Source organism: Tenrec ecaudatus, chromosome X (assembly GCF_050624435.1).
Source record: "Tenrec ecaudatus isolate mTenEca1 chromosome X, mTenEca1.hap1, whole genome shotgun sequence".
Taxonomy (NCBI): Eukaryota; Metazoa; Chordata; class Mammalia; order Afrosoricida; family Tenrecidae; genus Tenrec; species Tenrec ecaudatus.
Genome location: NC_134548.1, coordinates 84,656,021 through 84,682,376, shown reverse-complemented (window position 1 = coordinate 84,682,376; position 26,356 = coordinate 84,656,021). Strand labels below are relative to the sequence as shown.

Genomic DNA, 26,356 nt, shown 5'->3' with positions numbered 1-26,356 from the left:
TGAACACAAATTTCATGATGTGAAATATAAATCCCACCTAATTTACAATTTAAAAAATCTAAAAATATATAAAGTACACTCTATTATATGACCCTGCCCACGCCCCAAAAAGACTGTTTTAGAAACTCTAAGGCAGGGGTCCTCAAACTTTTTAAACAGGGGACTAGTCCACTGTTCCTCAGACCCGTTGGAGGGCCGGACTATAGTTAAAAAAAACTGAGCAAATTCCTATGCACACTGCACATCTCTTATTTTGAAGTAAAAAAACAAAGGCAGCAAAAAACACCCGGCAGGCCAGATGAATGTCCTCGGCGGGCCGTATGTGGCCTGCAGGCCATAGTTTGAGGACGCCTGCTCGAAGGAGTTCTATTCTGCCTGATAGAGTTGGTGAGTCAGGACTAGATGGTAGTGGGGTTCTGATAGCATTTTGACTTTAATATTAACACAAAAGTAAAAAAAAAAAGGTGATCATGCTTGGTTTTATTTATAGGAAACAAAGAAAACATACATTAGTAGTTTCAAATGTATTTTATTTCTTCAATAATGCCATATGTTAATGCATGTGGTGCTTTTACTTGAATCACTTTAAAAGTTGATTTTGAAACAATTATTACACCACCAGCTGATTTAATTTCTATTCTCTCCATTCCTTTGGGGTAACTCTGCCAACAGGGGACAGGTTCCATTCAATTCCAATTTGTGTTGCTGTCTGTAAGAATGAAAATGCTGTCAGTTATGCATGCTTAAAACATAATCTACTGTCCCTGTAAGTGTACTTATTACATGACAATGGTATTCTACTCTACAGACTGATAACATACAAACTCACCTGGAATATAGTGCCTTCCATGTAGTCCAAACTTAATAGCGATCCTGATTTATTTAACAGAGCAGTACTGCTCAAAACAAGGTTTCACAAAGTTTATGGGGAAAAAATGGAACATTCCCACAAACTTTCTAACTTCCAAAAATAATGAAAAAGTTTTTGTACATCTACTGTCCAGTATAGTAACCACCAGCCACAGAACACTTGAAATATGGCTAATACGACTGAGGAACCGAGTTAATTTTATTTAACCTAATTCTAATTTATATCACACATTTCTACACCACTTCCTCAAAACATTGATTCCGTCAGCAACAACTATGAAAAGAATTGTCAGAGACCCTATTGTAATATCCCTTCACTATTAAGAAGCACTTCTTCCAAAAGCCCTTTAAAGACAACACCTGTTTATAATTATGTACATTTCATTTCAGAAAGATGTAAACAAAGATGGGAAAGACCTATCAAAGTTTATTTAGTCGAATTTATATATTTACTATAAGTAACTTGAGAATTCCTACGTCTAACAAGTACAGCGACTAGCAATTTGTGTGGTATATGAATTGTAGATAAAACTCTAAATTTTTTTTAAAAAACGAAAACATCAAAAGCAAATTATATCTCATTTATCCAGAATACTGTATTCAGTTTCTCAGTGTAAAATTTTAGGCAGAAATATTGCCTACATGAAGTGTGTCCAATAAGGGTGGCCAAGAGAGTAAAAACCCCGAAAGTCATAAAACAATCAATTTCCTAACACCAAGCAGCTGTTATATGGAAATGGAATCAGAATTTTTGTGATTCAATGGAATGGTGAGTAGAATATAAAGAGACAGATTTTAAGAAAACACAAGATCCTATTTATAGCTACATTATATGGAAAGGGCTGCTTTGTGATCCAGTGAGAAACTTGTTATTGGAAATGTTACGAAATGAACGATGAATTTTCCGGAAGAAATTGGTGCATTTAGGCAGGTAATTAGAGAATCTCTAACAATTTCTCTGAAATATAAATGCATGGTGCTATATTAAAATATTAATGAATGGTCCAAACAACTAAAAACATGCAAAATAAAAATTACCGGCGAAAATTACTTACGTATGTCCATACAGCAATACAGAAAGTGGCTCCACCAGCTAAAATAGCATTGCCATATTTGTCATGGAAATCAGGTGCCCGTTTCTGGTGGCTATGCCTTGCCATTGCTTGCTGAATGCTTCGCACTTAAAACAAAATACAGAAGCACATCTATTATCAGAATCAAGAAAGCAGAGCTAAAAGCGAAGTAGTATACTTTGAAACACATAAAAAAATAAGATGAAAGTGATAAACCAAATATAAAATGTGCTAACTCTACCATCTAGGTGGTAAATAAATGGGTGTTCACCATGTATTTCTTTCATGTTTCTATATTGGGGGAAAACAAAGCAATAGTGATATAACATTTACTTTAAATTAGTATTTGTACAGCCTTTGTAACTTTCATTAACTTGAATAGTTATGTCTTAAATTTTCACTAGTTTACTCAAAAGTGCTCAACAACTCTATTCTTATGAGAAAAAATAAACCCAAAATGAACTTCAAACTTAAGCACACTAAATATTTATGATCTTAAAAAAATTTTAAAGGCAGTATTTACTTAAATTACAAATGAATAAAGCATCATGCTTTAAAAAAAGAGTATAAAGAAGTATGCAAGATGTAGATATAAGAGGCAGGCCACGTTCCTCAGGAAACTTCTCGTGTAAATGAATTAGATAATGTAGATGCAAATCACTCTTACACAAAAAATTTTATCTAGCAACACTGAATGGCAGGCAGGTATGATTTAGTTGTGCAGATATCAGAAAGAGGTATCTGAATAAAGGCAGAGACACCCAGTGCCACCAATTAAGTTCGGTAGATGAATAAGATGTATAAACATGTCAAGCGGATTTAAACTAAAAAGAATTGTGATGGGTTCTCAATACTGGGCCCCTCTTTCTGGTAGACAAGGGGTAAAGGTATTGAGCAGAATGACAAGATTACAACTTTATTTGTACTGTTATTCTAGTGAAAAGATAAAGGATTATGCTCAGTCTCTTGTGAAATACATATGAAAGCATGCTAGAGGTACAGTGAGGCGGTCCACTCTCTACTAGTCCTTTAAGAACAATGGCCTCTATAGACTACAGAAGCAGCAGGAGCCCAAAATCCACCTGCAGAGTCCCTATTTGGATCACGCCTCTGGCAGATCCCTTCTGGCCAGTCAAGGGACATGGGAAGCTTTAATACCAGACAAGCTATGATTGTAAACTTGATTATGGTGGATGGAACTACAGTATAAAATGATACCTCGTTTGTTGAATTCCCTCTTGACCCATCCTGAATTTGCTCTAGGTTTAAATATTCCTCATTTGTTCCAAGATAGAAATTTTCTCTCTGACTTATCTTAATATAGTTGGTGGTCTTTTCTTTATCCGCACCCCACCCCCCGTTTTGTTTTTTGTTTCTTCTGTTTCCCAGTTTATGGAGCACAGTAAGAGCGGATGCACAGACAATGACTAATGTAATAGCTCATGGGGATTGGGTGTGGGGAAGGGATGAATACAGGAGGGGAGGGTGCACTAGAACAGATTGTGATGATGTATACACAACTCTTTAAAAGCAACTTAACTGTGGATGTATATGGGCATTTCAAATCAATAAAACTATTGGGGAAACTATGTGACACAAAGGGTTGAGGGTTATGGTTTCTTCTCATGAAGGCTTTATACTGCTTTTTGTTTTCAATTTCAGTGATACCCAGGAAGAGCATCAACCTTGGGAGAAAAATGAGTCTTTCTACTCCCATAAAGATCAGTTTCGGAAACCCACAGCTGCAGTCCTACCCTGTCCTACAGGGTCATCTTAAATCAAAATAGACTCCACGGCAAGTGAATTTGAGAGAAGATAAGCAACTCTGCAAACATTTCGCAATAAATTCTATACTAAAATGGTTTAAACGCCCGTGCTGAATTTTACCTTTAAAAAGACATTCTAAACAACAGAATCCTTTCCTCAGGTATGCTAAAGGAGCTCTTGTGAGCGCTGATTGAAACCTAGGAAGCACCCGGAAGGAGCAAGATGTTTGCTCCCTTAAAAGCCCTTTGGGCCAGTTATCCTCGGAATAACCGGGGTGGGGTCACTACGAGTTGGAATCCACTTGCAAGGTGTGTTGTTTGTTGTTCACAAAAAAGTCAGTTTCGGAGCCGTTTGCTCAAAATGAAAGCAATAATAAAAATGCAGCGTTTGGAACACGAGAAACAAGCCAGTGACTATTGGGTCTTTTCAAAGGCACTTAAATGTGAAGAACACATTCTGGTAATACCCTTAAGGTTTTTAAGAGGGAGGCGGGGCGGAAGACTAAAGTCATTAACTGCTCAATGTGTCACCTTGACTACTAAAAAGGACCACTCACGTGGTAAGAATTGCTCAAGGTCACCTTCGGTGCAAATCATAAATATTAACGGATTTCTCTCTCTCTCTCTCTCTCTCTAATCCAGTACATTCTCAATGAACAATGCTGATCCCAAGTATTCCTGGACTTGCCTATATGACGATTTCTTTAAATGGCCGTGACTGCTCTCTGGGCATCTATTATTCGGTTAATCACCCACAAATAACCTTAAAAGCTGCAGCACTACCAATCACGTTGTCTGCAAGAAATCAGGTGAAAAGCTTTATTTCATTTCCATGTGTGATGGCTACAAAATTTGGAGAGGCAGTTCTATGTGGGGTTAGGAGGAGTAAATGCACCGCTATCGCTGAAGTTCCGGGGATCTCTAAGGAACCAGAAATATGCACCAAGAATATCCTCTTCGATCGTACGTAGGGCTAAGCTCTGCCTCACTCTGGTAACTGAGAGCTGAGAACCTAAGGGGAAACGGCGTTCGGCGGCCAATGCCTGTGTTGGGTCCTCACGAGCATCGAGTCCAGGCCGACTCACAGCGACCCTGTAGGCCCTAGCGGTGGGTTCGGGGTGGAAATTCAGGCTGAAGGACTTCGTATTTTAGAATTAGAAAGCTAGAATGCTGGGGGAGGCAAAGGGCACAATTCCAAGGGCGAATGGATATAAGGCTCCTGGAAAGCATTCGTTTACTCACTTTGAAGACGGCTTAGTGCGTTTTTGGCCAAGGGAAACATCGCGAAGAAGTTCACAGAACTGCGGCAACTGCAGCGGCTGGCTCTGGAGAACCCGCGTCCGGTACCCTTGCAGAGAGGTCAGAAAAACAAAATGGCCGCGAAAAGGCGTCATCAATGAGATTTGACAAGATCTCGCGATAACTTAAAAAACCCTGAACTTGTCCTTCTCTTTGCGGCAAGGAGACAACGAACAGGCTTCTGGGAAATGTAGTTTCCGACTTTGTAACTGCCACGTGGTGGTGTTTAATAAATAGTGAGAGAACCTCTTGAAGATGGATTTGGAACAGGGTGGCGCTGTGGGTTTGGCATTAGGGCGCCAACTTCAAGGTTCGCAGTTCAAACCCACCAGCAGCTCATGGAAAATGACTATCCTCCAGTAAAGATTTAGTCTCAGAAACCCTTTGTGAGTTGGAATCTACTTGGTGGCAGAAATGAGCTGCAACACCTTAACTTCAATTCAGCGGAGTAGTCTAAAGCACCAATTTCAAGATAGTGTTAAAGTTCCAGAGGTTTGGTTATTTTTGTTTGTTTTTTTTTGCTCCACATGTAAAACTGTCTTTAGGTTTTATATACTAACCGTGGGTGGCAGTGGGCGATGCTTTGGGCTGCTTACAATTTGAAACCACCAGCTGCTCTGAGGGAGAAAGATGAGGCTTTCTGCTTAATTGCAGTCTTGGAAACCCATAGCGGCAATTCTACTCTGTCCTGTAGGATCGCTATGATAAGGTTTATTTGGACGCGAAAACAGAATGAAAGACCCAATTAACGGAGTTTTAGAAGCAGGCTTTATTGAGAAGCTTGCAGGCGGGTTCAGCAACTCAAGGTATTGAGCTCTTGAAGCTGCGCCTGGGAAAAAAAATCCTGGCGGTGTTTTTATGCCCACTGCAGGGAGGATCAAAGCTGGGGAGGATCTGCGCACACAGGTGCTTCAGCAGGGAAGAGGTCGTTAATCTTAGCTATATGTCAGGGACGGTGGAGTGACCATATCTTCAGAAAACATTCTAGCTTTGGGGCGAACTGGTTCCCAGATTTTGGGGTTGAGCAGGGGAGAGGAAGTCCGTTAGGGGTCAGTCTTGAGAGCTAAGATGGAGGTGCAGGTGGAGTCTGTTGTGCCAAGACCGGTCAGCTATCAGTCAGAATCAATATGAGGGCTGTGAGTTTTGAGTTCAGGTGTCTTTTTCTAGCGATGTGTCTTTCCTGATAATAGGTCCAAAGTAAGCTAGCAGAAGTTTCACAGCCTTCACTTCTAAGTCAATCAACTCAAGGGCAGCGAGTGTGGATTTTTGGTTTAAAGAGCAGTTAAAACCCAGCAGCCCCTCTGGAGGAAAACGCGGAGGCTGTCTGAGCCCTTAAAGACATTCTTGGAAGGCCTGTAGAGGGCCACTCATAATGAACTCCATGGAAGAGGGTCTGGGGCTTTTGCAATGATTGGCAGTGAACCCACCTGGAGGATCCTTTAAAGCGAGGCCTAGAGATCTGGACACAAAAGGTCACAACCTTGAAAATTCTATGGCGCACAGCCCTACTCTGACTCATACAAGGTCACCATTAGTTAGAATCCCTCAATGGTGCAAATGGTTAGCATGCTTGGCTACTATCTGAAGGAATGGAGGTCTAGAGGCTCCTTGAAAGAAAGGCCTACAAACTTCAGGCACTGAAAAGCCTAGGAGCACAGTTCCATCCATGGTGGTGTCTCCATACGCTGAAATGGACTCAATGGCATCTTTTTTTTTCAGTTTTACTGAATGCTAATGGCTTAAATTTGTATTTTGAAATAATTTTTAATTTACTGAAAAGCTGCAAGAGTAGTAAAAAGAACTCCACTAATATGTCGATAAATATGTGGTACAGTGAACATAGCAAATTGTTGATTGCACCATCTTGTGGATTGGTGTTCACAATACAATTCTTTCCATTTTTCTATATGTTTTAATGTTTCCATAAATAGTAAAATATTGAGAGGGAAGAATCCCTGTATATTCTTTACCCAGGAACACTAATTGGAACTATTTAGTTACATTTGTTCCCCTCTCTCTCTAAGTCAGAAAGTATTACTACTAGGATTCCAGTCATACATGTCTCAGCTCATTCCAAACAAGATACATGGAAACATGCCTCTGCAATCAATGGTTGACTACAGGCATGTTTCTCTCAGAAATATTTACACTCATGCACTTAGTCTCTTTAGGGGGCCGCAAAAAAAGATACTCTTGGGTGTGGTGGAAAAAGTGATATGAGGTCAGGGCTAATACAAAATCTTCAACAAAACTCAAGTGGACATCCTCCAAAATCACTGAAACTTTGCAACAAATTTCCAGGAATGCTGTACCACAGTTTGGGTGTTTTTTTTTTAAACAAACAAATATTGTGCACTGGCTAAAGGTTGGCAAAGCACATCAGTCTCACATTCAACAAATCATACACCCTTGATTCTTACTGATTGCGATCTCATAACAAATTTTAGATGTACCAGGTATTTTAAGGAGACCTTGTTGGGAAGACCTCAGCAATGAACTTATGGCAGAGACATAAGCTACGAGGGTTATGGTGATTTTTTTTAATTCCAAAAGTATAATCTATTTTTAAAAATTCATTTTATTGGGCACTTACAACTCTTATCACATTCCCTAAATTAATTGTATCAGGCATATTTGTACATACATTGCCAGTATCATGTTCTAAATATTTACTTTCTATTTCAGCCCTTGGTATCAGCTCTTTTCCCTCCCTCCACCCTCCTACACTTGTGACCCCTTGATAAGTTATATTTTCATATATGACAGCTATCTCCCTTCACCCATGTGTCTTTTGTTCATTCCTGTGGGGGGGGGTGTTATGCATCAATCATTGTAATTAGTTCCCCCTTCTTCCCCTCCTCCACCCACCCTCCCCCTACCCTTCTGGTATCGCTACTCCAATTTCTGTTCTTGAGGGGTTTATATGGAATCCATGTGTCCTGAGCTCTTATCTGTACCAGTGTACATGCTCTGGTCTAGCCAGAACTGAAAGGCAGGACTGGGCTCATGACAGTGGTGGGTGAGGAAGCCTCAAAGAGCCAGAGGAACAGTGTATGTTTCATCAGAGCTATACTGCGCCCAGGTTAACTCATCCCTTCCTTGTGACCCTTCTGTGAGGGGATGTTAAATTGTCTACAGATGGGTTTTGGGTCTCTGCTCCAATCCTCCCTTGTTCTCAACAATATGCTTTGTTTGGGGTCTTCTGATGCCTGTTATCTGATTCCATCGACACCTCATGATTGCACAGGCTGGTGTGCTTCTTCCATGTGGGTTTGTTACTTCTTGTGTCTACTTGTTTAATTTCAAGCCTTTAAGACCCCAAACCCTATATCTTTTGGTAGCTGGGCACCATCTGCTTTCTTCACCACTTTTGCTTATGCACCCATTTGTTTTCAGCAATCATACTGGGAGGGTGAGCATCACAGAATGTCAAGGTGTTAGAACAAAGTGTTCTTGCACTGAGGGAGGGCTTGAGCTGAGTTCCAAACTGTCCACTTCCTCAATGTATTGCTATATAAATATATTTACATGGCCAATACCCATATTTTTATGAATTAATGTATTTATATATGTACACACCTATGCTTATAACTCTATTCATAGCTTTGCTACCTAGCTCTTTCCTGTTTCCTTTCCCTTTCTCCTGCCCACCCATCACGCTTGCCCTCTTCTGCCTTTAGTAATTCCTTCTCAGTTAGATTGCTGTTGCTCCAACAATTCCCTGGTTGTTCCCGGCTATGGCATTGTTTGCTTACCGCTCCTTTCCCCTGCTTCCTCCTCCCCACAATTCCCTCCAGAACCGTTGGTCCTATTGCTTTCTCCTCTGGCTTGCTTCCTATGCTTATCTTATATAGGTAGGCAAAACAACAATAACAGAGACAAAACAAAAGATTGAATTAAAAGCTAAAAAAACAAAAGAAAAAACTAGCAACACCCCCCTCCTCCCAAAAAAGCATACATAATTCCAGTTCTGTTGCGCTGACCTTTATGACTATCTCCCCACCAGTCCTAGGGGCTTACAGTAATTACCCCTCCTGGCCTGAAGTCTGTTTTGTGGGTTCCTCAGGGGCTTTGTGGCTTTCCTTTGCTCCAGTTGATGATCTGTTATGTTCCATTCTGGTTCGCCCTGCTGTGGGGGTGGTCAGACCAGATTCACTCCCTACAAAAATATAATCTTGATAGATTTTCTTGAAAGACACAGTGAGATCACCAGATCTTATTGGAAAAAAGTTTTAAAACTTCATTGATAAGAAATAGGCCAGGACATTTATGGAGGTCTAGACAAAGACATGTACATGCAAATATATATAGGAGGATGGGGAAATAGATCTATGTGTCTATATTTATAGGTCAAGTATTAAGGTGGCGGAAGGATCTTGGGCCTCTACTCAAATACTCCCTCAAAGCATGAATACTTTCTTTTATTAAATTGGAACTCTATGATGCTCACTCTCCCGACACAATGGCTGGAGCCAAAGTGGGTGAACAAGTAAATGTGGTGAAGAAAGCTGATGGTGCCCGGCTATCAAAAGAGATAGTGACTGGGGTCTTAAAGGCTTGAAGGTAAACAAGCGGCCATCTAGCTCAGAAGCAACAAAGTCCACATGGAAGAACACACCAGCCTGTGTGACGAGTGGTCTCGAAGGAATCAGGCATCAAAGAACAAAAAAATCATATCATTGACTGCATACCTCCATGATAGGATCACTGAAGACAAATGGGTGCATAAGCAAATGTGGTGAAGAAAGCTGATGGTGCCCGGCTATCAAAAGAGATAGTGTCTGGGGTCTTAAAAGCTTGAAGGTGAACAAGCAGCCATCTAGCTCAGAAGCAAAAAAACCCACATGGAAGAAGCACACCGGCCAGTGCGATCACGAGGTGCCAAAGGGACCAGGTAAAAGGCATCATGCAAAAAAAAAGATATATGTGTGTATATGTATATATGTGTGTGTGTGTATATATATATATATATATATATATACCATATTGAATAAAGGGGGAAGTGCAGAGTGGAGACCCAAGGCCCAAGTGTCGGCCAATGGAGTTCCCCTCATAGAGGGGTTTAGGAGAGGAGATGGGTTAATTAGGGAGTGAGGTAGTACCGATGAAGAACACAGCTTTCCCCCAGATCCTAGATGCTTCCTCCCCCCAACTACCATGATCCGAATTCTACCTTGCAGGGCTGGATAGGGCAGAGGTTACACACTGGTACATATGAGGGTTGGAGGCACAGGGAATCCAGGGTGGATGATACCTTCAGGACCAAGGGTGTGAGGGAAGATGCTGGGAGAGTCTAGGGTGAGTGGCTTGGAAAGGGGGAACTGATTACAAGGATCCACATGTGACCTCCTCCCTGGGGGAGGGACGGCGGAGAAGGGGGGGGAAGGGAGACTCCGGATAGGGCAAGATATGACAAAATAACGATGTATAAATTACAAAGGGCACATGAGGGAGGAGGGAGCAGGGAGGAAGGGGGAAAAAAAAAGAGGACCTGATGCAAAGGGCTTAAGTGGAGAGCAAATGCTTTGAGAATGATTGGGGCAGGGAATGTATGGATGTGCTTTATACAATTGATGTATGTATATGTATGGATTGTGATAAGAGTTGTATGAGTCCCTAATAAAATGTAAAAAAAGAAAAGAGGAGAAAAAAAAAGAAAATGATTAGGGCAAAGAATGTACAGATGTGCTTTATACAATTGATGTATGTATATGTATGGACTGTGATAAGAGTTGTATGAGCCCCTAATAAATTGTTTAAAAAAAAAAAGAAATAGGCCAGGAAAGCTGTACAGAGGGTTGAGGATCTTCCCCCTTCCCCCATCAGCACAGTATACCTGCATACTCTTCCAGGATAAGAATTTTGTTGAGAAACCTTACCCCATTCATCCTACCTACAGCCTTGTCCTTGCTCTTTCAGACTTCTTTTTGCTCATAAAAATCAAAGAGCATTTCAAAGGGCATAATCCCTCAAGAGCATTTCAAAGGAGCACGATCCTTCAAGAATGCCAACATTATTGTTCTCAAAGAGCGCAAACATCTTTGAGGAAGGGTTAGAGATGGAAACAATGCCTTCAGAAGTCTATAGACCTCGGTGGATGCTGAGAAACAAAATATACACATTTTGATATTTTTGTTTAATAAAGGTTTCTCGGGGAGGGAGAGAGGGGGGGGAAAGGAAAATGAGCTGATTCCAGGAACCCAAGTGGAAGGCGATTTTGAAAATGATGAGGGCAACGAATGTATAAGGGTGCTTTACTCAACTGGTGTATGTATGTATTGTGATAAGAGTTGTATGAGCCCCAAAATGATTTATGAAATAAAAAATAAAAGGTTTCTATGATTTTTGTAACATTTTAAATTTACTTTTGTATATGTGTGTGTGAGTGTGTGTGTGTGCAGCTGTTTCTTCAAATTTTTTGAGGCATGCTCCATCAACAGGTGAACGTCCCTAAAGTGTTGCCCCATCCACCTCATTCCGATTTACTCTTTAGAGGCGACAGCTCATCATCCTTCGTCATATTTTGAGTGCCTACCAACCTGAGGGGCTCTTCTAGCATTATAACGATGTTCCATCACTATTCAGAAAGTTTTCCATGGCCAATCCCTCAAAAGTGAACCACTTATTCCTTCTTAGTCTGGAAGCTCTGCTGAAGCACATTCACCATGGGTGAGCCTGCTGGTATTTGAAATGCCAGTGGCATTATAGCAATAGGCAAGCCACCACTGTACAACAAGCTGACAGATGCATGTGCAGAGTTCATGGGATATAGATATGTATTTCAAAGAAATTGTGTGGGCTAGGCAGTCCCAGATCCATGGGTCATGTAGCAGGCTGCTGGTTCATGGGGTTGTGGGAGCTGACAAATCCAAAATTTGCAGGGAAGGAGCAGGTTACAGGCTTTTCACATCCCAAGAACTGGGCATCAGATGGAATGAGTGCAGGAGAGAATAAGAGAAAGAGCGAGAGCGAGAGAGAGAGACTTTTTGAGAATATATTTCATTGTACACGACTGCCCATTGTTTATGACCTGCCACTTTTGTCATGAGACCAGAAGTACTGGATAATGCCCACCTACCATTACTGAATATTTTGATCGAGAATTCTGTAGAAGAAACCTGACCTTAAGGGGAAAAATGAAAAATAAAATTTCAAATTCATAGTTTCTTGACTCTGGAGCCATGAAGGTTAGATAGGCACCTGAAACTATTGTTAGATTAATTTTAAACTTTAAACTACAAATATCCCCTGAAGTCTTTGTAAAACCAAACAATAGCTTAGTTTAACCAGCAAAGACTACCTGCCTTAGGCATTGTTCTCTTTTAAGCTCTAGCTACATTTTATTTATATAACAAAGTATCTTTTTATCTCTTGAATATATTATCTGGTAAAGTCATCCCAATGAGTTCCAGAGATGCTAGTTAAGGGATCCGTTGCTGACCAGACGCTCAGCAATTGGAACCCGCTAGCAGTTCCATTTCGAACTGCATGGTCAGCAGTTCGAAACTACCAGCAGCTATTGGGAGAAAGACTGGGCTTTCTATTCCTGTGGACAGATTCCGAAATCCACAGCGGGTCGCCATGAGTCAGCAATAACTGGATGGCAGTGAGATCTGGGTAGTTCCACTATGTAAAGCTCACAGCCATGGGAACTCTATGGGTGCTTCTACTCTGTCCTACAACACTGCTGAGTCAGAACTAGCAAACATCCCTGGGGGTAGCTGTCACGTCATCAATTTTGTGAACCAAGTTGGTTGGGGCCGTTTAAGCATGTCCGATTATTTCCACCTGTGGAACCTCAACATTGTCAATTTTGAACACGTCATCAAGTGGAGTGGTAGAAAAGGTATGGTGAAGGGTCCAACGTGCTAGGATCAGGCTCTTGATATCTTCGGGCTGGGTAGGGGTGGGTGATCCAATGCTCCACGAGGACTGTGTGTAGCCATTAGGAGGAGCTGCTTTAAAATCCATTCTTCCACTGGACAGGGGCGCGACTCGCCCCAGCCCGCCCCCCTCCCACCCCGGCCTCCTTGCAGGACACCATAGGGCCCCATTGGTGCCACACAGCTTAATCTACTTCTCGCTGGCCTTTTAAAATAATTTTTGGAGTTTTCTTTTGTTCAGTCCACCTGGCATTTCTGGGATACACAAGAAATTCGAGCTCTAAAAATTCTCCGAGTTATACTTAGTTTTGTTTTCCTACTTTTGCATTATTTTTCATTGTTAAGTATGTTAGCAGCAAAATGAGCTATCACTTATCAATAACTTAGCTCACATTCACTCACTGCCACACAGTCGATTCCGACTCACAACGACCCTACAGAACAGAACAAAATCGCCCCTGTGAGTTTCTAAGACTGAAACTCTTTGCAGGCGTAAAAAGCCTCATTTGTTTTCCCCATTGACCGGCTGGCGGTTTCGAACTGCTTTCGACCAAGCGTAACCCACTACGCCCGAGGGCTCCTCGCACAACTTAGCTAGGTCCCATTTTTTCTAGAATCTTCATCGAAACGGGGCTTTCGAGGACTTTTGAAGGCGTCTGGGCGGAGGGGATGGAACAGTGGGGGAACACTTTTTTTACTAACCTCAAGCAAAATCGCCCGCCGCAAACGCGCGCCACCTCACAGCGACGCAAGCGCGTTGGACGAGCTCATAAGGTCCACGTAACGGAGAGGGTGGGCCACTAGTCTAAGCCGCCAATGAAAAACCTCCAGATTTGCCTATTTCTATTGGCTAAGCGCGACCAATGAGCAGGGCGCCGTCTTTGAGCGGGCGGCGCGGCCGGCGCGCTCTGACGTCATCGAGGGGCAGCGAGGCCGGCTGCTTGGACCAATGGGGACCGGCGGGGGCAGGCTCGCCGCTCCCACGCCCCGGCCTCGCCTCAGCTCGGGGAAAGTTTCGCTTCTCGGTGGGAGAGCTGCAAACATGGCAGCGCGTTGGTGGTGCGGGTCTCTCCTGGCGACCGCGGCCTTGGCGCTGGTGCTCCTTTCCGTGCTTCCCTCGGCTGCGGCCCAGAGAAAGAAGGAGGTGAGGACGCTGTTGGCTGCAACGCGGGCTTTCGCCGCGAGCGAGGAGTTTGAGGGGCGCGCTCTCGCCTTCCGGTTTCCGAATGCGCCGGCTGCGTGCCTCGCATGACTTCAGTTCCGCCGTTTTCGGAGTTGGGTTCGCGGGGGGAGAAGCTCCTTGTGTTGTGGGGACGTAGAGTCTGAGACTGGTGATGGATAGTTGACAGCTGGCTTCTATCGGCCCTATGAGTTGGTGGAGCTACGAGTTTTGACACGTCTTTGGATGTCTGGTGCATGGTGTGGGTTGAGTTCGCCTTTAAGCCCTGAGTGTGCAATAGCTTGCTGAGCATTGACGTCCACGAGCTATTGTTTTTTGTAGCATCTTTACTTGAAGAGTGTAAGAATTAGACTGAAAACTGAAACTGGGCCAGGTTTATTACATTTCCCAAATAATTGTTTAAAAGTAACTTATCGGGCTTTTAACCCATCAGAAGTCTCACTAGAAGTAGCAGGCTTGTCACAAGTGAACAAAACGATGATCCCTCCTCGTGGAATCTTAAAGGCTTTACTCACCCTTAAGCAATCCAAGAAGAGGCATTTTCACATTATGGTTTGAAACATTTGTTATTTAGAGCCATCTTAAAACTTTAACAGAGTATTAGTATTGCCACTTTTCTAATTTTATAGATTAAGAAAACAGTCTTAAACTTGCAAAATTACCCACTGGAGAACAAATACTAAGATCCTACTTTTGCCAGTCTAATGCTGCTTTTGGCACACAACACAAGTGCATGCAGTTTTAAAAATAAATACTAGTTAAAAAATCTCAGATTGGCAAAAAGTAAGTTGTAAAAATAGACAATGATCAAAGGTATGGTGGAGCAGGCTCATCATGCACTGTGAAACTCGAAATTGATGTGCTCTTTGAGGACGTTCAAAGCCACTGAAGCATCTCTGGTGGTGCAGCAGTAAAGTGTTCCACTGTAGGAAGATCGACGTTTGATTCTGCAGAGCCTACAACCTTGAAAGCACGATGGGATATATCTACTTACTTGGCCTTAAAGGGTTATTGAGAGTGCAATAGATGCTATGGCATCAGATTTGGTTAGTTTGCCAAGCATTCTTACATGGAAAGCAAGATAGAGAACTACGGTACATAATTTTATTTTCTAGTCCTGTTTTACGGGAACCCTAGTGGTGTGGATATGTGTTGGGCTGCTAACCAAAAGGTCAGCAGTTTGAAAGTACCAGCTGTTCTATGGGAGAAATACCAGGCTTTCTACTCCGGTGAAGAGTTAAACTCTGGGAAACCCTAAAGGGACTGTCAGAATCGATGGCAGTGAGGTGAGTGCCTTGTATGTTTGTGTTTTTTTTAAGACAGTATAAATGCAGATATATGTTTAAGGAAAGATCCTAGTTGTACAGTGGTTAAGTGTTCAGATGCTAGCCAAAAGGTTTACTCCCCCCAGCCACTTTTCAAGTAGAAAGATTTGACAGTCAGCTTTCATAAAGATAACAACCTTAGAAATTCTATGGAGCACTTATACGTTGCCCTATAGGATCACTGAGTCAGAATTGACTCCAAAGCAGTGGTTCTCAACCTTCCTAATGCTGCGACCCTTTAATACACTTGCTCATGTTTTGGTGACCCCCCAACCATAAAATTATTTTCGTTGCTACTTCATAATTGTCATTTTGCTACTGGTATGAATCTGGTGATCTCTGTGAAAGGGTTGATTGACCCACAAAGGGGTCTCGACCCACAGGTTGAGAACCACTGAATTACCCACAGGCTGAGGTAGCTATGAGTCATCACTGACTCCACAGCAGTGAGTGGGAATCTGCAACGGGTGTGTTTAAGGTGAAGTCCAGTTCACTTAGTGAGTTTTCCACTTAAGATCATTTTGATGTGGCCAGTATGCTGTATTTACTTGAGAGAAAAAGATCTGTAAAGTCCAGGTAGCCTATAGGACCTAGCTCACCCAAGGGCTGGCAAGAAACTCAGTTAAACATGCATGACTAGCCATATAGTACCAGGTAGGTTCTCTCCCTTGGGGGAACCATAAAAGCGATATCAAGTGTTTTCTCCAAGGGCTAGCTGCCCTCCCTGCAACCCCAACAGGGGCCCTACTGATTTACCTACCTTTTTTTATATGTATAATCTCTTGCTTTCAAGCCTCCCTATGCGCAGGATCTTCTGCTGTGTCTTCTTTCTGTGAACGTTCTCACTCTTCAATTTTTAGTTCATACATTACCTTGTTCCTCTGTTCAGCCTTTCCTGACCCTCTACTCTACCTGCATGAATTGAGTTGATTTCCACACCTCATATTGCATAATTTTTGTGCTTCCAGTCTTCTCCCATAAACTACGAGCATCTTGACTGCAGAAATGGATTTTTATTAAAATTTCCTCTCCACTCAATAGTGCTGTTTAAAAAAGTCCTCAATAAACATCTGTTCTGTCTCACACAACAATCTACTTTTCCAGCTACGTTCTGTAATTCATTGCAGTGCCACAAAGAACTCACAGACAGTGCTCATGATTAATGGAGTTCACTGTGGCGATTAACAGGCTACAGTTCAGGTAAGAAATGCTCAGGGTTTAGTTGCTCAATGTGGACATGTGAAAAAGTTCTTTTAAAACGACTAAAGAATGCCTAGTGGGCATGCCATTCCATTGTCAGTCTCAACCCCAGAGCACTCCGCTCCAGTTCAAGTGGGTCAGCAAACCCAGCGTCCTGAATTAAGTGCCCAGTGGTACTCTACTTCACAAGCCAGACTCCTGCCCCAAAGCAATCAGCTTTATTTGCTCTGTGGGCGAGGAAGTAGTTCTGTTGCTGCTCTTCTGTCACTTTTCAGGTGTCCAAGTTGTCTAGATCAAGAAAGTTCAATGTGTAGGAATCTCAGGGTCCAGAAGACATGCTCCACTCCTAGCTTTTGCTGGTGGTAATGAGATCCCCCCTCTTCCATCTTTTTAGATTGCTCGTTTTATACCCAACAGTTTGGCAAGCCCAGTGAATCCTGTTAAGAACCACTCACAACTGAATTCTAGCAGTACCTTCTTTCCACCTTCTCTTGTCCAGATTCACCAGGAAAAGATCTTTTGATAGGAATTACAAAGATTATGACTAGAAGAGCCACATCAAATACTTCGCAAACTTGCTCAGGTTTTACACGCTAAAATTGGCTTTTATTATCAGTAAACGGGATTAATATAGGGCACTACATTTTTTTGTTTGTTTTCCACACACCTTTCCTGATTTTAAACCATGCAATATTCCCTTGATCTATTCACGCAACCGCCTTTTGATTCACATACAAGTTCTGCATGAGCACAATCAAATGTTCTGGAATTCCCATTCCTCTCCAGGTCATCTATCATAGATGAGTGAGTGCTTCCAAGTTTTCCTCAGCTTGTTGAGACATTTTAGTTGGTATTTGTGGTAGTTACATAATTTCATGTCAACTTGATAAGTATAAGGGTGGAGTCTAGCCTGTTAATCCGGTCACAGCCTGATGATACCTCAGTGTGGGCCCAGCATTCTCATGAGGACTCTGGATACTTTCTCTTTCGACCGGGAACAGGACACACTCTCTATCCAGTCAACCTGGACTAACACAGTATTCCATCAATTCCTGAAGCCAGTGTTTTCAGTGCAACTTGCACTTTTTCCTTCAGTATCATCGGTTCTTGCTCATATGCTACCTCCTGCAATGATGGAATGCCCACCAGTTCTTTTGGTACAGTGACTATATTTTCAATCATCTTTAGATACTTCCTGCATCATTCAATATTTTCTCCATAAAATCTTTCAGTATTGAAACTCGAGGCTGGATTTAAAAAAAATTATTAATTTTATTGGCGGGGTCCCTTACAAATCTATTTTATCCTGCTATTTTTAAAATTCTTTTTGAAAAACAGTTTTATTGGCTATTCATATACATTTCATATAATTCAGTAGTTTAACCACATCAAGAAGACTTGTACATTGAGTACCACAATCAAGAACATTTTCTTCTTCCTGGTACTCATTGTTATTAGTGTTTCTTTTTTAAAAAAATCGTTTTATTGGGAGCGCTTTCACTTCGTATAACAATCCATGCATCAATTATATCAGTCACATTTATACATATGTTGCCATCATCATTTCCAAAGCATTTTTGTTCTACTTGAGCCCGTGGTATCAGCTCCTCTTTTTTTCCCCATCCTCAACAACCATCGTGAACTCTTGATAATTTATGAATTATTTTTATATCTTATGTGATATTTTATTTTCATATTTCTCACTTCACCCATGTTTCTGTTGTTCGTCCCCCCTGGAGGACGGGGTGTACTTTGATCATTGTGATGGGTTCCCCCTTTCCCCCCACCTTCCCCCTACCCTCATGGTATTACGCCTGTCAATATTGGTCCTGAGGGTTTCACCTATCCTGGATTCTGTGTGTCGAGAGAGCTCTTATCTGTAGCAGTGTACGTACTCCGGTCTAGCCAGATTTGTAAGGTAGAACTGGGGTCATGATTGTCTGGGGTTGGGGGTGGGAGGGGGGAGTATTAAAGAACTAGAGGAATGTGTGTGTTGTTGGTGCTATACCGCACTCTGGTTAGCTCGTACAAATCTTATAACAATCCATCATTCAATTGTTTCAAGCACACTATACCTGTGTTGCTATCAATATTTCCAAAACGTTTTCTTTCTACTTGAGCCCTTGGTATAAGCTCCTCTGAGGCCTGAGTTTTTTCTTGATTTCTTCCCGTTAAAGACATGCTGAGAATGTCCTTCCCTTTTGGTTTTCTAATTCTAGGTCTTTGCACATTTCATTATAATATTTGACTTTGTCTTCTCGAGCTGCGCTTTGAAAGTTTCTATTAAGCTCTTTGACCTTATGATTTCTTCCATTTTCTTTAGCTATTTTAAGATTAGGAGCAAGTTTCATAGTCTCTTCTGACATCCACTTTGATCTTTTACTTCCTGTCTTTTTAGCGACCTTTTGCTTTCTGCATGCATGATGTTCTTCATGTCCTCCCTCAGCTCATAAGGTCTTCTGTTATTAGTTTCAGCGCATCAAATCTGTCCTTGAGATGTTTTCAAGATTCAGGTGGGATAGACTCACGATAGTATTTTGGCTCTTTTGGACTTGGTTTCATTTTCTTCAGCTTCACCCTGAAATTACAAACATATAGTTGGTTATCTGTTTCACAGTCAGCCCCTGGACTGGTATTAGCTGCTGATATTGATGTGCTGATATTGTCCTCTCTTCTCACAGATGTAATCAATTTGATTTCTTTGAATTCCATCTGGAGAAGTCCATGGGCATCGTCACCTTTTTGTATTGTTGAAAAATGGTAACTAGGCATTGGATTTGCAAAATTCTGCCATAAGATCTCCAGCTTAATTTCTATCATCAAGTCCATGTTTTCTAATTACTGTTCCTTCCTCTTTGTTTCCAACCTTTTTTCCAATGGGAAATAATTATAAATACATCTTGATTGCATATTTGACCAATTTCCAACTGAAGATGTAGGTAGGCTTCTTCGAAGTCTCCATCAGTAGCTTTTTGCGGTTGGTGCGTAAATTTGTATAATAGTTGTAAGCCATTCATATATATTTTTAAACCTGGTTTATAATCTAAAGTAGATTTGACTTTAAATGATAAAATAATGTCTTTACACAAAATCTGAATATTTTTAAAAGATACCGCTCCTAAATGAATCTGATTAAAAGCCACTACAGTTTCTCATAGGCGTTTCGTGTTGAATGGAGGATTACCCTGCTTATTTGATTATACTTGTGACCACGCTTTCACTAGAACGTGGACTTATTTACTGAACTTATTGAATCCTCTTGTCAGGCACTTTGGTCTACAGGCATGACCAATAACCACTATCATAATCTTGCAGAGTTAGGTAGGAACCTCATTTGAAAGATGAGAAACTGACACAGGAAGAAGGAAGTTTGGGCTTAGTCAAAACATGGTAACTAAGAAACTGAGCTGAGAATCCAGCCCTAGTCTGATGCTAAAGCCTGTACTCTGCACGAAACCACAAAGGTCGGTTTTACACTAGCTGTTTTGTGTGTTTTTTTTTCCAATCCAATGCTTGATGCTTTGGGGTTTTTTTTAAGGTACTGTTTTTTGTGTGTTGCTGTTTGTTGTTGAAGTGTGCATAGCAATATATACATCAGTGCTACAATTTCTACATGTATAATTCAGTGACATGGATCACATTATGCAATTTGTACAATTCTCACTCTCTTTGTATGAGTTATTCCTCCACTATTAACATAAACCCACTGATCCTAAGTTTCGTCTCTAAACTTGCAGGAGTTTCTGCCATGAATGGTGAGTTTTCTCTTCCTCCTTATCACGCACTGCCATTGAGTGAGTCCCTGCTGACTCATACGTAGCCCCCGTGGATTTCTGAGGCTGTAGCTGTGGATGGGAGCACAAAGCCCACTCTCTTCTGTGGAGCTGCTGATGATAGTGAACTGCTGATTATGCGGATCACGGCCCAACTTGTAACCACTACACCATAGTAGAAGGGAAGTTACTTGTCCTTTGGTGAGACTTTGTCTCACACACGTTGGCCATGCTGTCAGGAGAGAACCAGTCCCCAGAGAAGGACATCATGCTTGGTAATGCACAGGGTTAGTTAGTGAAAAAGAAGACCCACGACAAGATGGATTGATCCGATGGCTGTAACAATGGGCTCAAGCAAAAGAATGGCGCAGGACTGGGCATGTGCTTCAATCCAACCCCCCGACCGTTAGCAGTTCCTCAAAGTCTCATTTTCCGTATCAGTAGAATGTGGGAAACATACCCATTTCTTTGGCTTTTGTGGCAATCACACGAGATGGAGGTCTGTAGAAGACAGTAGGTGAGTATTAGAAAATCAGATCATGCTCCTCTGCAAAGTTGACAAGTTTTTGAACTTTCTGGTAACTAAAAAAAAATTCAACTTTTTTCATTGTTCCTTAGAATATATACCAATTGCTGTTCTTTGTTGAGAATATACACAGGAACACACACACCAGATCACGTTTGTACATGTACAATTGAGCAAAATTGATCGCATTACTCAGCTTGTACAACCTTTCTCATCCTTAGCTGAGCTGTTCCTTTGCCATTAACATAAACTCACTGGTCCCTAATGTTCTAGTTAATCTTTTGAGTTACTGTTATAATTTTAATCCCATGTTCATTTTAAAAGAGCATAATCCTCAAGGTTGTCATTTGGTTTTAAGAAGACTTCAAGGTATGCTTTTGGTTTGAGGTTTAAAGATGATCTCAGGGCAAAAGTTTCAGGAATTCATCCATTCTTCATGGCTCTAGAAACACTAGAGTCCATAAGAATTTGAAATTCTGTCATACATTTTCTTCCTTTTATTCAAGATTCTGTAGAGTCCTTGATCAAAATGTTCAGTAATGGTAGTAAGGCAACATCGAGTTCTTCTAGTACCTTGGCAAAGGAGCCACGTAAACCATTTCCTCCTAACTCCTGACTCTCTGCAATGCGTTGAATTATTTAATGCATTTTTTTTCTATTTATAACCTTTGTTACCCCCACCAAAGCGACCTTTGTTTTCCTGACGGGTCTGGGTGAAAATGTAGGGTAAGCTACTGATTGGGATAAACAAGCTGAAGGAGTAAACAACGGTTCCAGGGGGACATGGGAGGCGGGTGGTGGTGGAAAGGAAGTGGGTGTTAACAAACCCAGGGATAAGGGAACAAAAGTGATCCAAAATCAGTGGCAAGGAAGGTGTAGGAGGCCTGGTAGAGCTTGTTCAAGGGCAATGTAACCGAGAGGAATTACTGAAACCCAAATGAAGGCTGAATATGACAGTGGGACAAGAGGAAAGTAAAAGAACATAGAGGGAAGAACTAGGCAAAGGGCATTTATAGAGGTATAAATACAGGCATGTGCGTCTGTAAATATATTTATATAGGACTATGGGGAAATAGATCTATGTGCATATATTCACAGGTTTAGTACTAAGGTAGCAGATGGACATTGGACCTCCACTCAAGCACTCCCTCAATGCAAGAACACTTTCTTCTATTAAACTTGCATTCCATGATGCTCACCTTCCCGACACGATCGCTGAAGACAAATGGGTGCGTAAGGTAATGTAGTGAAGAAAGCTGATGATGCCCAGTTATCAAAAGATATAGCATCTGGGGTCTTAAAGGCTTGAAGATAAACAAGCAGCCATGTAGCTGAGAAGCAACAATGCTCACATGTAAGAAACACACCAGCCTGTGTGATCACGAAATGTCAAAGGGATCAGGTATCAGGCATCAAAGAACAAAAAAATCATATTGTGAATGAGGGGAAGTGCAGAGTGGTGACCTAAAGCCCATCTGTAGGCAAGTGGACATCCCCTTACGGAAGGGTCGCATGGAGGAGACGAGCCAGTCAGGGTGCAGTGTAGCAAGGATGAAACATACAGCTTTCCTCTAGTTCCTAAATGCTCCCTCTGCCTGTTCCCTCCTCCACCCCCATCCCACCTCACCCCCACTATCATGATCCCAATTCTACCTTGCAAATCTGGCTAGACCAGAGGATGTACATGGTACAGATAGCAACTGGAAACATAGGGAATCCAGGGCGGATGATCGCTTCAGGACCAGTGGTGAGAGTGGCGATGTCTGGAGGATGGAGGGAAGGTGGGCGAGAAAGGGGGAACCGATCACAAGGATCTACATATAACACCCTTCCGGGGGGATGGACAGCAGAAAAGTCGGTCAAGGGAGATGTCTGACAGTGTAAGACATGACAAAATAATAATTTATAAATTATCAAGGGGTGGGGAGGGAAGGGAAAATGAGCTGATACTAACGGCTGAAGTAGAAAGCAAATGTTTTCAGAATGATAATGGCAACAAATGTAAAAATGGGCTTGACACAATTGATGGATGTATGGATTGTGATAGAGTTGTACGAGCCCTAATAAAATGATTACAAGAATAAAATAAAGATCTTGGTGATAAAAAGCAATAATTCTGGGGAAAAAAACACGACACCGATTGGATTATGTGATTTACCTATCAGTTATTGCTAACAGAGTTAATTGTTATTGACATTCTGCTGGATAGAAAAGAAGCCATCTCAGGAGAGGATGTTTTGCTAACAGCAAGAGAGAAAAGCCAGAAGTAGAACACTTCCTATGACCCCCACGATTTCTGCACATTGAACCTCCTTGATCCAGGAGACAGCTTTAACCCTAGAGGAGTGGCAGAAGAGCCAGTAGCAGAAACAGCTGAACCAAGAGAGAGTGGTGGACTTCCTAACCCATAGAGCAGATACAGTGCAGTTCTTGGGACAGGAGCCTGGCCTTTGGAGTGTGATGCCTCTGGACACTTAATTGGGGAAACTGAGTTTGCTGGCCCACAAAGCTAGAACTGAGCCTTCAGGTTGAGAGTTATGATGGAGTGGCATGCCCTCAAAGAGCTTTGTAATATTGTTCAAGTCAGGCAGAGGCCAGGCTAAGTGTTTGAGAGTCAGAGAGAAGCCTGTATGGTAAAGAGATTATCCTGTCTGAACAACTGTATCCTGAGCATTTGTCACCTCAATTGTAACCTGTTCGCTTCCTTAATAAACTTCTTAATAGTGAGCATCATCTGTAAGGTTTGTGTAGCCAGAATTTTTGCTTAATAGGTATAGTTTTTCGGGTGATTAAAAATTTTTAAATAGTTGTAATAGTTGTGCAACATTATGAATATTATTATCCCTGAATTATAAGTTTGAAATAGTTAAAATTGTCAAATTTACATTATATTCCTCCCCAAAAAAACCCTCAAAATGAATTAAGTGTAGACTAATAGTTCTGAAACTTTAGTGTTTATGAAGAATCACTTGGGGTTGCATGCTCAAATCCATATTCTTGGGCTACCCAAGACTTACTGAATCTTATTTATTTGGGGGTGAAACCTAGAAGTCTGCATTTTACAACATGTTTTTATAAATCATTTTTTGGGGCTCTTGTAGCTCTTATAACATTCCATACATCAACTGTATGAAGCACATGTGTACATATGTTACCATCAGAAGTCTGCATTTGTAACGACCTACTTTAGATCACAGTCTGAGGACAGATCTAGAAAATTTACTTTCCATCACACCAAGAGTTGCTGTAGAAACTTTTGGTTTAATTTCTTTACTACTAAATCTTTATTTTGTATTGTGTCCTGATCTGTAATGCTTTAAAATGCATGATAAACGTATAAAAACTTAAATCATGCTTTGAAAAATGTATTCTCAAGTAGGGGCACAGGTGCTACTCGGCAGAAGCCACAGATGCTGCTCGACATCCTACACTGCATAAGACAGCTCCCCACCACTAAGAATGACCTGGCCCAACATATAAGTAAAGGTCACTGTTTATCAACTCGAGTTCACAAGGACCATGAATTATTGGAATCCCAGCACGATGTCTTACTAACTTGGAGAATTTGAGCAAGTGACTTAACATTCCCGATGCTGCTTACTCAGCCATGAAAGGGAATCGTGTCTGAGGGTTGAACTAAATCACCGTGCTTCGTGAAGAGAGAAGTTGCTGCCTTGCGTGGGCTGGGCGTTTTCAGTACCGGTATTATGTCTGTGAGTATTGCTGCTATTTTTCTATAAAACCATTCTGTATGAGGGGCAGCAAGACAGAAGGCCCTCAAGGAGATGGATTGCCATTGTGGCTGCAACATTCGGCTCAAGCACAGGAACAATTGCGAGGATGGTGCTTGACTGGGCAGTGTTTTGTTCTGTTGCGTATAAGGTCACTCTGCGTGTCACAAATGACTCAATGGCACCTAACAACAACAGCAACATTCTACATCGGCTTCCTTTAAAATAGATGGCAGGAATAGCCTACCCCCCCCCCAAACCCCGTTGGCACTGATTGATTTTGACTCATAGCACCCTCTATAGGACTTCCTAACTGTAAATCCTTACCGGGGCAGACAGTCTCCTCCCTCTCCCATGATGTGGCTGGTAGGTCTGACTCCATTGCCTAACCCACCATACCACCAGGACTCCGCTGAAAGAGTGAATCCTTATCAATGAGGATTATAACATCCTGGCAACGATCGTGTACAGTTTTTCAAATTGTGGTTAGGGTCAAAGTTTACAGAGCAAAGTAATTTTCCATTGCGCAATCCCCACCCCACCCCACCCCCAATTTTGTTTTGTGGCATTAGTTGTAATGTATTCTGTTGTACCGCAGTCTTCCTACTTCCTCCCTGGGTTCCCTGTATCCATTTGTCCTTCTGCCCTGCCCCCTTGCAGACTTCTAGGCTTTGTTTGGGGGCAAATGCTGTCCTTTTGGTCTCCTGGTTAAATACCCTGAGGACCTCCCCCCTCCGGAGTATTACTGCTCACTTCAAAGCCTTTCTGTTTCAGCAGTTCCAAACCCTTGGGTGCTCCACTGGAGGAAGATGGGCTTTCTACTGCCGCCCGTTTCAGAAACTCCAGGGAAGTTGTTTGGAAGAAGGGTGGTTCCCAGGAGCGGTCCCAGTTCCATGTTTGAAGGGGACTAAGGGTCACAGCCTCTGGCAGACCAGTAAATGTGGGCTTTTATGATCCTGAATTTTGTTTTGTGTTTTTCTTTCATTCTGCCCAGGACCTTCTGTGCTCCATTTCAGCGTGGTAATCAAGCACCATCTAATTCTTAAGGTCTCTGGGTAGTGAAAGCCATGATTGATATGGTCTGTAACTACTATTAATGCTTTCTTTGAGTCTTGGATTTTGTTCATTCTCCTTTATTCTAAGGGGGAGACACCAACAAGTTGCATTTTAGTAGCTGCTGACCAGCTTTTGCGATCCTCCTTGGGACTCACTCACCACAGTAGACTGTGGGACATGTTTGTGGTGAACTATAGTTTCCAGTTGGCTTAGATGTCGCCTGAGACTGTGTTCCTAAGCCACCAAACCCAGATATTCATTCCATCAAGGTGTTTGCTTATTGCTGAGAAGTTTGCATAACTTTTCACTTGTATGCCCTACCATGTACATGGACATAAGCACACAAATTTGTATGTGCTATAAATACCATGGTGAGTTTACAAAGTATTGCTACAAAACACAGAAACCTTATTAAGCAGAAGTATCAAAACACAAAGCTGTTGTTTCTCAACATACCTTCCATGTAGGTCTCTAGACTTCTAAGGGAGGTGTTTCTCTCTCACCAACCTTTCCCCGAAGCATTATGGGCTCTTAGATTGACACCACATCCAAATGGCCGCGTTGGCATCTGTGGTAGTTTGATAATCTCCTTTCAGCTTACAAAGGGGTAGAGTCTCACTTGTCAATCAGGCCACAGCCAGTGAGACCTCCATGCGGGGATGGCCTTCTCCTGA

At 41.9% G+C, this 26,356-nt stretch overlaps 2 protein-coding genes across 2 annotated transcripts in view; one reads left to right on the top strand and one right to left on the bottom strand.

Annotated features, from left to right (window-relative positions):
• Window positions 1-480: 480 nt before the first annotated feature.
• COX7B (cytochrome c oxidase subunit 7B) lies at window positions 481-13,619 on the bottom strand. The gene is made up of 4 exons (XM_075539212.1): window positions 13,594-13,619; window positions 4,952-5,057; window positions 1,926-2,050; window positions 481-709 (listed from the first exon to the last, which is right to left on the bottom strand). The coding sequence occupies exons 2-4, from the start codon at window positions 4,989-4,991 to the stop codon at window positions 635-637; spliced, it is 240 nt and encodes a 79-aa protein (XP_075395327.1). The 5' UTR covers window positions 4,992-5,057; window positions 13,594-13,619; the 3' UTR covers window positions 481-634.
• Window positions 13,620-13,815: 196 nt separating this feature from the next.
• Window positions 13,816-26,356, top strand: part of MAGT1 (magnesium transporter 1) — a 62,197-nt gene continuing 49,656 nt past the window's right edge. The window contains exon 1 of the mRNA XM_075538224.1: window positions 13,816-14,035. Coding sequence (XP_075394339.1) covers window positions 13,841-14,035 — 195 coding nt within the window. The 5' untranslated portion in view covers window positions 13,816-13,840. The remainder of the gene's footprint in view (window positions 14,036-26,356) is intronic.